Below are 13,103 nucleotides of genomic sequence, written 5' to 3'. Positions count from 1 at the left end.
CACAATGGAAGAAACTCTCCTAGGTTCTGATTAAGATGAGACAATTGTGTCTGTCGATGAATATACGAAATATTTGTTTAATTAGTATATACAAAATAACGTAATAAAAATAGTCTCTAATTAAAAAAAATAATAAAAATATATGTACATGCAGACAGGATAAAATTAAAAAAATAGGAGATAATTTATATATAAATTTTTTTTAGACCTTTTTAACTATAAAACCAGCTTCGACTGAAACTGAAAGAGCTTTTTGTATTCCTGGAAATATTTTTTAAAACATAGGCTTTCGGGTTTTTATTTAATATTTTAATATTATTAAGCATTACAAATGAATTTACTTTAATCGTTATATTTTTACAGTTAGTTAATAATTCATAAATAAATGTTATATAAATAAAAATTAATTTAATTGAAAATAAAATAAATCATATGTACATACATATGTCTAGGGAATGATCCTACGCTCCGTCCCGTGTACAGGGAATTTAAAAATCCCGGGAAATCAGAAACCCTAATAGTAATAGTATCTATAAATTTAACCCTAAAAACCCAATCTCAAATGAATCTCAAATGGGCCAACTCTTACTTAACCTTCCAGCGGGTGCACAGAGCTATTTCCTTTGAGCGGGCGCTTGTCGTAAATTTTACGTCATCAAGTTTTCTCCATATAAATGGTGTTTTATTTGTCTAAATGGTGATTTATTTATGTAAGTATTAAGGAAATGTTGTAAGGTTATGAAAAATGATAAATGACAATACTTTAAAAAATATATATTTTACTTTCTAAACAAAAAACCAAAAAACACTCTGCTGACATTTCAAAACAAAATATTTTATCGACTTATTCGATCATTAGTCAGAATTATTAATCGGAATCAATATTACCTATTAGTCATATTTTCATATTTTCATCCTTACAATTATTACAAACCACCTCAACTACAGAATGCTTCTTGCATGTAAAGGACTCAACGGAACGCTCAACGGAAATTCCCAAATATCGATGACTAACAAAAACATCTAAGCACAACCGATTCGCCTGCAGTTTCGGGAAACACTGACCTTCGAATAGCTCGAAGCTCGATGCTTATCACTAAGTGGTAAAAGTAAGAGATGCGATAAAGCGCATTTGTCGTAAATTTTACGACAGCGCGCCCGCTGGAAGGTTAACCTAACCTATACTAACCCTTAAATAATACCAACCCTAACAATCTAATTTTAAATGAATAAAACCAACCCTAAAAATGTAACTGGTTATTATTTCACTGAAACGTCAGTAAAAATATAGTTTCACTGTGTCATATATACATATGTATGAAGTAGTATGTATATATGTCACAATATGTATATGTATGTAATAATTTTAATTTTAAATTATAAATATGTACGATGGATACGTATTGTTATTAAAAGTTATAAAAATTGCATAATATAGGCGTAAATATAATATGTATAATATAAACATTCAGTACAGTTTTTTTTTCATAATCTAATATATCTCATTTTCTTTTATTGTACTTGAAAATGACACAATATATATTCAAGACAACATTCGCTTTCAGGAAAAACTTCAAAAAGTACGAGGAGATGGTATCGTCGACGGCATCCCCAGGACCCGTATTCACACGTCCCTCGAGAGTCATGGTCACTAACGAAGACAAGTCCAAAGCTTTCAGAAAAGTGATTAGGGTCAGGAGACCAATGTTGAGGAGCGGTCCCAGGACGGATCACGAAGGCGCTTTTCCGGTACACATTTTTCTCTTGAACATTTATTAAAGCAAAAGTTTCATGAATTGACTCGATTTTTCCTCGTTAGGCTCGCGAGCAGGGGGAAATGGGAGCGACGAGGCTGAGGAAGAGGAGAAAACACCGACCGGCAGGCGTCAGACGAAACATGGGTATATCCGAGGATGTGGAGACCTTCGGAGAATCCACGGACGTGGTACACCCCAAAGGGATGCTTGTTGCCCACTTCAACGGAGACACCAGCAATTACAGAGTGGGAGAGCACGAACATTACGACGGTGAGAGCACTTTTAAACTTTCTCAAATTAAACTCATAAATCTACCACTGCTCTAAAAGTCTACCAAGTTTAAATTATATAGAAATTAAAGACAAGCTTACACTTACATAGATAGATCTTGAAAGCAATGATACACGACACTAAATATTAAACAGGAAATGCAACAACTTAATTTCACACATTTAGGGCGAACACACACAGAGAGGCACGCGGCACGTGCTTTTTTAGTCCTCGTGGCTTCAAGTGTGTTCCTTCAGTTCAATGTTCATTTTTTTAGACAAGTTTCTTCTACATTTCTTCAAATATTGCAATCACTTTTATCGATTACTGTTAAACCTATGTCAATACAACGATAAAATATAACCAGAACACTACATGGGGTGATTTTTGGACTGGTTGCCTCAGGATAGATTATGCGTGTTAGCGTTTTTTTGCAAAAGCTATCTTAAAAAAAGCACGTGCCACGTGCCTCTCTGTGTGTTTTCACCCTGCAAGGCATAAAATGTACATGCGTGTTCCCACATAGCGGCGAATACGGTTCTACGTCCTTTTTTACTATCTCTAACCATTTGATGCAAAGCTTCACCATGTTTCTGTTCTTACTTAGCTCTTAGTCTCTCAACCCTTTCCCCGCAGTAACTTTCGTAATTCGTAAATCGATTTTCCGACCGTAAATATATGTTGTAAGATTTCAATTGATCATTTTCAATTGACATGAGTGATCAAATATGGCAATTGATACATGAAGTATTTTTTTAAAAATTGAATCACACCGGAAGGATTTTCTTTACACAGTAAGTCACGCCATTCTCGCTACTAGGATTTTACGCATGGCGTCTATAGCGGTCATCCGTGGGCAAAGGGTTTAGGATTTTTAATTCGAGGACTTGCATTACAAGTCATCTTCAATATGACGCCTTTTAAAGAAAACTATGACTCCTTTTAGAGGCGCAATCGAACTTTGATTCTGAGGTCATCGCGATGGCCTCACTTCTAAATGCCTTAACATAGGGAAATTTCAATGGTCCAGAAATAAAGAGTCCCAATTTAATTGAAAGCTATTTTGGTCTTATCTGATCCTCAAATTATTTTTTAAATCCTGGCAAAATCCATTCAAAGTCAACCACTATGTATGTACATGTATAGTAATCGATTCAATTGAAGAATACATCGTTTATGAATTAACAATGAACCGATGACTGCTGTGGTATTTTTAGAAACCATTCGAAGAGTGGCTTTTCCTCGACACGTCACGATGATACACAGTGCTTATCAACAAATTAAATATGGACATCGCTTTGACAAGCACTGAATATTAGAATAGACTTCAAACAATCCTCAAGACGCCCACGTTCTTTCAGTTGAATAGCTTCTGAAGAAATTCGTTTTACTTCTCTCTCTTTCTCTCATTACCTATTCGCCATTCGGTTTTTCATCCACTTAGAAAGGCATAAAACTGTACGAAGTTTTGTTGATTTCGATTCGAAAAGACGGCTCTAAATATATAATACATATATATTTGTGTATTATATTATGCATATATTGGATTTAAAACGCCCATTCCCTCACAGTATTGTCGATCTGTGGGGGCGCTAATTACGTCATCAGCGTGTTTGTAATACAAAATGTAATGCAATTCCATTAAGAGGAGTTGAAAGCTTTTCACGTCAAATTCAATTACAATTACACTGTTTGCTACATTAATAGATTTTAAAACGTTATTGAGACGAGCATAATACTCTGTTCTGTTCTGTTTTATAATTCATTATATGTATATTTATGTAGGTACTCGTACATATGCACAATTGTATCTTGTTTGTATTATATATATTTTTAATTTCACATATTATATTAATTATTAAAAACAGAAACATACAGTATTTCAATATGTTTTCAAAACATCAAAAAATATATTTATTTCTTTATTTATTTATCCATTAAATTATATGTACATATATTAACCCCAACCATGTTTGCTACTACAGGTTGCCCAAGGCAACAACGATAATCAAACTTTTGTACATAAATACATCATTAAACATAATATTATTTATTTTATTTATTTTATTCAATCAATTATGTCAACTATGCAGATCAAGAAAAACCAAATTATATTGTAAATAAATAAGTATTATATATTTTACCCGGCTTCGCTCGGTATTTGTAATATAAACAGCTAAAACATGGCTCATCTAATAATAAACATTCATTTGTTTTTTTATTAAATTCATTTGAATCGAAAAAAAATAATATTCAACGATATCGATGCTCCCACCCAAACATTACATATTTACAAAGTGTCTTTCGAAATTATTTATTAGATGATACATGACTTCTATGGTCAAATATTGCAAAGTACCATTGCAAGCATTTTATACAATACGACCAATACAAGCATTATACAATATTAATTTATACGATCATCATCCACAGAGACATATATGGAGAAATTTTTGCAGCATTTTTTATACAAACCGGCGATAATTTTTATATGGAAATTTATAGCTGAACCCGGCATGTGTTGCAATGCTACAATAACGCAAGCAATTCCCGTTCCCGTTTCTCGATGTGTTTCGATAAGTGAATGCTTCAGTTTCAAATTAATACTAAATAATCAAATTAAATTACAGTAATGATAATTTGTCGGAAAAACGCAGGCAGCGAAGACATTTTAAATTATTCAATTCTTTATTTATTTACCCTAACAACCCAGGTGGCGATGCGAACACATTTGAAATTATTACGTTGTAATGCCACTCATTCCCGTTTTTGAGTGATTTTTTTTTTATTGAAACCATCGCTGGCATACACGCAATAACTCCTGTAAGTTTCATCGCAATCGGTTGAATAGTATGGGAACGAATACGTGGCAGACAAACAAACAAACATTAATTTTTAGGTGCTACTTTACTATGCGGTCTACCTTCACATATCTACTTTAGTATGTGATCTACCTTCACGTTTTTACTTTAATATGCGGTCTCACTGTCTCAGTTCTCGCGTGTGACACTGAGACTGAATAATACCGACCCTAACAACCTAATCTTAAATTAATAGGGCCAACCTTAACTTAACCTAACCTATCCTGGCTCTTTAATAAATAGGTCTTGGCTGCTAAGATATCTTTTTTTTATTTTTTATTTCATCAATATTTTCACAAAAAAAACATATCTTAGCAGCTAACACCTATTTATTAAAGGGGCAGGATAGGTTAGGTTAAGTTAAGGTTGGCCCTATTCATTTAAGATTTGGTTAAGAGATATATATCTTGCTGAGGATATTTTGATAGAAATGTTTCGACAACATTATGGGGCGGCAGGAAAAAACAAAAATTGTAATAAACATTTAGTTGCTACGATACAAATAAATAAAAAAAATAGTCGACTGCAATTCAAAGGTAGACCACATACTAAGTAGCACCGATTTTGATATATATTTTTATTTAGATAACATTAATCACATTTCAATGACGTTTATAAGATTTTGGAATGCCATAGGACTATTCCTATCAAATTTATTTCCCTTCCCAAAGCTATACATATAATCTCTATAAGTAGTATGCAAGTTTTACATCTTTAAACGGGGCTTTTCAAGATCGCACCATCAACTGAGATATATATACATATTGCTTTTTTACTGTATTATTTACAGCTTCTACCTGTACCTTCTAGTAACATGTTTTTTTAACGCATTTTGAACTGTTGATTAATTTATGTTTAAGGAAATGGACGTTTGAGGCATCCTCACGACGTACCATACACGGCCTGGTCTCCATCGACTTGGCTCTCTCCTATGGGTTTGGACGTTCAATTTCCACTTCGAGATGGAGCAGTTGCCGTGCCCGAGTCTGGCATTTACTTCATATACGTTCAGGTATTCGTCTCCTTGCACATATTGAATTCTCATCGGGATTCCTCAGCTGTAATCACATTCTGAAATAATAAATAAAAATGTAAACTGAAAGTGTGAGTGCGAGAGCACACTTCGGAATTTCATTCCGGCCCACTTGAAATTATAATAAAATATGTAAATATCATTTCTTCTTTGTACGCTCGAACTTTTTTCCAAATCATTCGGGAACGGCATTTGCTTTTTAATAATAAAATAATATGTTCGCGAAGGAAAAGCATGTACATACTTCATGTACGTTGGTTGCCCAAGGGCATTTTATTTTCAGCTATGATACGAAATAACGTCGATTGGTATTTTCTTTTCATATATAATATATCATTTTCGAAAATATTTATTATCATAAATATATTCAATCATGCAGAAGGAAACATATTAATATTAATTGTGTTGTCGTCAAAGTTTTATGGCACAATCAAATTTTTTTTTCAACAGCTTGTGTTAATACATTATTGTTTTTCGAATGCTAATAAAGTACACTACATCATCATCATCATCTACAGTCATTCGCCATCCACTGTTGGATGAAAGCCTCTTTCAACAAGCTTCCACTCGTCTTTGTTTTACGCAACTCTCATCTATCCCACTCCATACATTTTTCCTAATTTCATCTACCCATCTTCCCTGCGGTCTTCCTTTTACCCTTTTGTATTCTCTCGAGTACCATTTTAGCACTTATTTTTTCCACCTTTTGTCCATTCTACTAAAGACGTGGCCCGCCCATTGCTATTTCAATCTATTTACTCTATGCGCTATGTCCTCTACCCTTGTCATAATTATTACCCACTTATTCCGCGTCCTGTCTTTCCTCGTTATGTCGATCATACAGCGTTCCATACTTCTTTGAGTGCGTTAGACTTTGTGTAGTATATTGGCGTTCAATGTCCAAGTTTCACATTCATGCGTCATTACTGGCAAAACACATTGATCGAAGATCTTTTTCTTCAGGCAAAATGGAATTTTTGATTCAAAAACATTCATTCATCAAAATCCACTCCATCCTAATTTCATACGTCTCTTTATTTCTTCTTTACTACCTGACATGTCAATTATTTAATTATAAAGTACACTTATTCCATGAATATATTCTAATCATATATACATATATGAATACAGTTTTACAATAAAAACGATAAACAATATTTTTAATTATATTAGAATAATTTACATTTAATTATATAAAAAATTTACATTCAATTCTCGGAAATGTTTTAGCATACTTGTATACGAACCAAACTTTTTTGTTCGTCAATCTTTTGATTTGGGATAATATAAATATACATAGCAAATGCCTCAGTTCCTTAAAAGAATAAACCATTCTAACGAAACTACGCAATAAAATTGCGATATATTTAATCAGAATTCATTTTCCGTACACAAGTTCAACAAAAAAATGTGTTTTATAGCCCAATATTATATTTACTTGTATTATTTTATTATCATATTTAATTGAATGTCAATTATTTAACTAAAAAGTACACTTATCATTCATAAATTCATCAATGTGTTCTAATCATATATAAATATATAATTGCAGTTGTACAATAAAAACGATAAACAATATTTAATTTTATAAGAATAATTTAATATCGCAAAAAAAGTTAATATTCCGTTCTCGAAAATGTTTTAGCATACTTGTATACGAACCGAACTTTTTTGTGCGTCAATCTTTTGATTTGGAATAATATAAATATATAATAGCAAATGCCACAGTTCCTTAAAAATAAACCATTCGAACGAATCTACGCAATTAAATCGAGATAGACGGAATCAGATTTCGTTTTACGTACACAAGTTCAACATAAAATCTATTTTATTGCCCTAAATTTTATTAACTAATATTATATTATTATCCTATCGGCTCATAGCGACCTTACAGGTATACCAAATTCATCGCAAACATAAATAAAAACTTTCTTTATTTACAATTTAAACCGATTCCAAGCGATTTTTAATAACCACCTCACCGTGCGACCACCGGCGGGCGCTTAAGCGTGGGCTCGAAATCACCACGTGGTGGATCGGTATGAATGATATATGTATGTATTTTGAATTTGGTATGGCTGTGTAGGGAGTACAGGCCCTGTCGAGCTAGACGGATGAAGACACATATTAAACGAGCTACTGTAAGATTTGGTCTTTCAATACCTACCTGCAAACATTCAAAATCCTACATATATATGTATATGTATATTTTTCGTAGGTTTTTGAATACTTTGAATACTTAGAGTTGTCTCCAAAAGCGTGTGGTGATGAAGTGGCTTACCTTTAGAGTGATGTCTTTTCGGTTAAAAGCTCGCCACGCTGAAAATTTCGCCAACATTTCCAACTAGGATTATGCTACCTGGAAAGGTTAAGCGAGTAATATTCTTGTTTATTTTTTACATACTCAAAAAAAAAAACGCATCAGTGTATCGCCGATCGGCGTTGGTCAGCATTCACAAGGTTAAACGAGAAAAGAGCATTCATAGTAATTTCTATCAAATCATTAGACTAGTTTTTAATATTAATTATACAAAAATACAGCTCGTTTAAAAGTATAGACCTATTTAATTGTTGTAATCTCTAGAAAATGACCAAAAATGTATCTTTTCCAGATTTACTTCCACGACGAGCACGACACAAACGGCTACAGGGTGTACAAAAACAACGGCTTCATAGATGAGGTCCTACTGCAGTGCACAACCATGACACATTCGTTGAACAGAATCGAAAAATCCAATACTTGTTATACAGCAGGTGCTTTCATGTTGGACGCTGGAGATAATATATCCATCAAGAATTTAGGCAGCATGAGGTACAGCATCATGGAATCTGGCAAAAGTTTCTTCGGACTGATAAAATTGGCCGACGCCAGAAACAAATGATAAATTCAATAAATATAGGGCTTTTATGTAAAAAAATCCAATGTCCTGTAAATATAATATAATCAGTTGTTGACAGTTTTATTTATTTTAATTCAAGTATTCACATTATTTTTATGTCATTATTAATGTGTATGTCTGTAGTGGTTTGGTGATATGTGAATACGAATATGTGCCATTTTATATATATATTATACATACATTACGAATCTGATGGGAGACTTGTGTGAAGAAAATATTAGGTAGTATTTATTATTGCGTAAGCCATGATATTTTTAATATATTTTTGTATTTAATGTTTTTTCTATATATATATTATATACTATTTAATTGTATGTATATAAAGAATTTAATAAATAATGAAATACATTTCACTTTTTTTTTATCTACATACATTGTATATACTGTTATGTACCTCGCTTATTAATGTAGTCGACTAACCAGTAGGGATAAGACACGCCATTGATTTGTGGAACACCTAATTTAATAAGTAGCACCATTGATTTGTGGCACACCTAAGTTAATAAGTAGCACCGTTGATTTATAGCACACCTTAAACACTTAATAACCAAAATTCTACGACACGTGTCTTCAACACTTCATTGTTTTAATTAAAGAAGAGTATATGAACTCATTGCTGTTAGAATTTAAGTTAGTTATCGCCATTAAGACTCTGAGAGTGGTAGTCATCACCATCGACTCCGAGAGTGGTAGTCATTAACATCGAGACTCCGAAAGTAGCAGTCAGCACAGCAGCAGAACAAAGACAAACAGTGAAGCAAAGTTAAAGTGAAACAGTTCTACGTATCTCATTTAATTCTTCGTTCCATAATTAAATTCTAACAATAAGATAAATGTAACGCTTTAATAATAATAAAGAAATCTTTGTTAGTTAACCAAATAGTTTTAAAAAAGAAACATTATTTAATCTTAACGTGACAATAGATATAATACATATATATTTTGATTTAGCTGTAGTGGAAGAAACTTTTCAAAATGTTGTTATTCTAATATGTATACATATTTTACGTTTTAAAATAAATAACATAAAAACATTGCGCCACCGAAATTTAATACACAAAGCTTTTGTATAATACACAAAGCGTTTCGTTTATTCAAAAAATAATATGATATTTGATATTTTCAAATTTATACGAAATAAATTCAGCAGTGTTTTTTTTTGCACAAATAGCGGTAGGAAATCGTTCGGCAAAAACCAGTTAATTAAATTTAATTGGGAGTCAAATAAATTTCAATTCTGTTTTACGTGACAGGAACAAACGATGGATTAAATCAAGTTTAAAAAGCTCAAAACAATTTAATTTCACTCAAAAACATATAATTTCAAATCTATTATTTCATACCACATATATGTACATTGTATATACATACATATGTATGTAATTGAAAAATCAATTTGAGGTTCATAGTTATTTCAAAAAAGGAAATAACTATGGAAATAAATTTTGCATCTGCAAAACATATTTTTATACAACCTTTCATCATCCTATTTCATGATATGTACATAGATGCAGGCCCCTCCAACATAGTTATATTATTGTATTCGAGCAATACTTACCTACATATATATGGAGGTATATTTTCACATGTTTCAACTACTCGTCCCTTTTCGTTATTTTACACTCCCTTGGGTGTCGTTCGAGCTCTTCTCTTGTCAATTGCCATTTCAATCTCTCCACTACGCCAGCTACTTTAATAATACCTACATATGTACATACATAGCAATGCATTTCACTTTTTGTATTTTCTCGTTATACCTATGTACATAAGCATACAACGTTCCCCACTTTCATGAGTAAATTGAATTTTATATATCTATAGTATTAGTGGTGCTATCCGGCTTCGCTCGATTCCACTTTTAATGATCTCTTCCCTTTTAGCACAGATATAATAAGTGTAACTTGATTTATAAATGCAGTCTAGTAGTGAGAAGATCGTCAAGCTATGAAAAAAATCTTCATTTGTTATTTTATTAAATTTATTTTAATCGAAAAAAATTAATATTATTTAACGACCGACCAATCACAAACGTCTTTGACCAATCCAGCCAACCAGAAATGACTTTGACCACAGCCAATCAGAAATGACTTTGACGACAGCCAATCAGAAACGAATTACAGAGGCCGTTTCGGTTTTATATATTGTATATGTAAGATACTAGTGTTGTACCCGATGAAATATTATCGCATGGGTGTTGGCATATAAGGTTTTTAAATAAAAAAATTTTTAAAGAAATGTGTCGGTCCTGTGTTTGATCCGCACGCGATAATTGTTTTTCCAAATATCTTTTAAATATATTTTAATATTTATATTTAATTGTTTAATATTAAAAAAATATATATGGTAAAAACTACCTAGCTACCTATGTACATATAAACAGTATAAAACATTAATAGAAAAATTAATTAATTAACTAAATTTTCAATATATAGCGCCAAATGCTCAGAGATAGAGATGCCTAGAGGAAACATTGGTAGCAAACAGTATATATATAGAAGTTTTTTCTTTCTTTCGTTATTACATATATTCGTACATTTTATTGGAAGTGTTTTAGCTGTGACGTATATAAATGTGTATGTATGTATTTCGAATCGAAACGACTATTATAGTACGGCGAGTGTTATCGCACATACACACACAAAATAGCGTTTAAACTAAGCTTTTTAAAATATTGTAAGCTTTCGGTTTACATTTGCATAATAATATAGATTCATACATATATTTTGATATGATTCATATCCGTACATACCTTATTTGCATTTACATTTCGGACGATGCCTCTTAATAAGGTTTAAAATATATTTTTGACTAAATCAACATATTGTTTAAATTTCAAGACCAAGTTTCAAAAGGTCTTTTGAAAGTATCGAAAAAACTTGTTAACACTGAGAAGATTGAACGCGTCTGAAAATTACTCCTTTCACATTCAACCGGCGACCTAAAACTTTCGGGCGTGTTTAACAACCGATTTTACTTTAAAACTTTGAAAAAGCGACCGAGCACAGAATGCGAACAATAAGTTGAGAAGGATTTGGACCGGATTTTAATACCTGTCCTACCTTAGGGGATTTATCCCCAGCGAAGGCTGGCGAAGACTTTGTTGAGTTGAATATTTTTGTTTTATTTCGTTTGCCTAGAGGCGAGTTGACTTTTTGATAAAATAAAAATGGTAAGATCTACCCCCCAGAGATTGTAATGTGATACAAAAGCTGGAGGAAATCGAAGATATTCTTCATTATTTGATGTTGAAAACACACCCGAGAGTGCTCCACCGATCGATACACCAGAGGCAAAGGGAATATTATATGAGGATTATATATATATATATAATACATATGTATGTACATATGAATAGGTACAATTCAAAAGCCGTGACATATTCGTTCGTTGAATTAATTATGGCAATTAAACATCCGATTTAACGTCTGAAATTTAATATTTTCATAACATAAACCTAACTGATGATATTCTCTTCTTCGCTGGTTATATTATATACATATGTAATATATAATACGGGCGGATATTGTATTCTACCAAAATGTAATTATGTCTGAATTATATATACGCATACGTTTAAAATGGAAATAACAATTGGTAGAAATTTAAATATAATCTACAAGGTCTGGAAAATTACACACATTTAAAATTAATAACGTACATATGTATTGTCGAATTTAAATGTCAAGTTCATCCATATACACCATATATACTGCTCATAGCAATTTTAGAATAAAATTTAATATTATTTATTTATAGTTTTGGACCAATGTGGAATTACAGGGAAAACCTAATGCACTACAATGGCTTACATAAGAAAACAAGAGAAATAAATTCGATTGTGGCCAACCCATGACTTTATCTATGTATTTCAGGAATATAAAAAATAAAATTCGACAATGACGCACACATATGTATAACCAGCAGCGTGGTCTAGTGGTGAGTATTGAATTATTTTGTGCTTGATGTCACGGGTTCGATTTCCACTAAGAGTCTCGTTGTTGGCCAGACGTTGGTTTGTCTTCAGATCAGAATTTGCCAATTTTTCTGATTTTCATTGAAACAGCTCCTGTAAAATTGGCTTTTCCTTCCCAATTTTCTGTTGCAAACCTTGAGTTGTATTTATATCCCAGGTTTTGCCAGATTTCTCACCATGGATGTGTCTGTGGTTGTTTATCGAATGTAAAAAATTGTATTGTTACATGAAAAAAATGATATTAATCGTATTTATACGATGTTTGTAATATCTGACCGTAGATGTCAGGCATTGTTTCGATTTACATGT

General features: G+C 32.1%; 1 protein-coding gene across 1 annotated transcript in view; it reads left to right on the top strand.

Annotated features, from left to right (window-relative positions):
* egr (TNF superfamily member 12 eiger) overlaps positions 1-8,917 on the top strand; it is a 65,398-nt gene extending 56,481 nt beyond the window's left edge. Inside the window, exons 4-7 of the mRNA XM_077436873.1 lie at positions 1,566-1,749; positions 1,820-2,027; positions 5,749-5,900; positions 8,534-8,917. Of these exons, the coding sequence (XP_077292999.1) occupies positions 1,566-1,749; positions 1,820-2,027; positions 5,749-5,900; positions 8,534-8,803 (814 nt within the window). The 3' untranslated portion in view covers positions 8,804-8,917. The remainder of the gene's footprint in view (positions 1-1,565; positions 1,750-1,819; positions 2,028-5,748; positions 5,901-8,533) is intronic.
* Positions 8,918-13,103: the final 4,186 nt, after the last annotated feature.

Source organism: Arctopsyche grandis, chromosome 8 (assembly GCF_051622035.1).
Source record: "Arctopsyche grandis isolate Sample6627 chromosome 8, ASM5162203v2, whole genome shotgun sequence".
Classification (NCBI taxonomy): Eukaryota; Metazoa; Arthropoda; class Insecta; order Trichoptera; family Hydropsychidae; genus Arctopsyche; species Arctopsyche grandis.
Note: the sequence above shows the minus strand (reverse complement) of the source record. Positions and strands in the feature narration are given on the sequence as shown.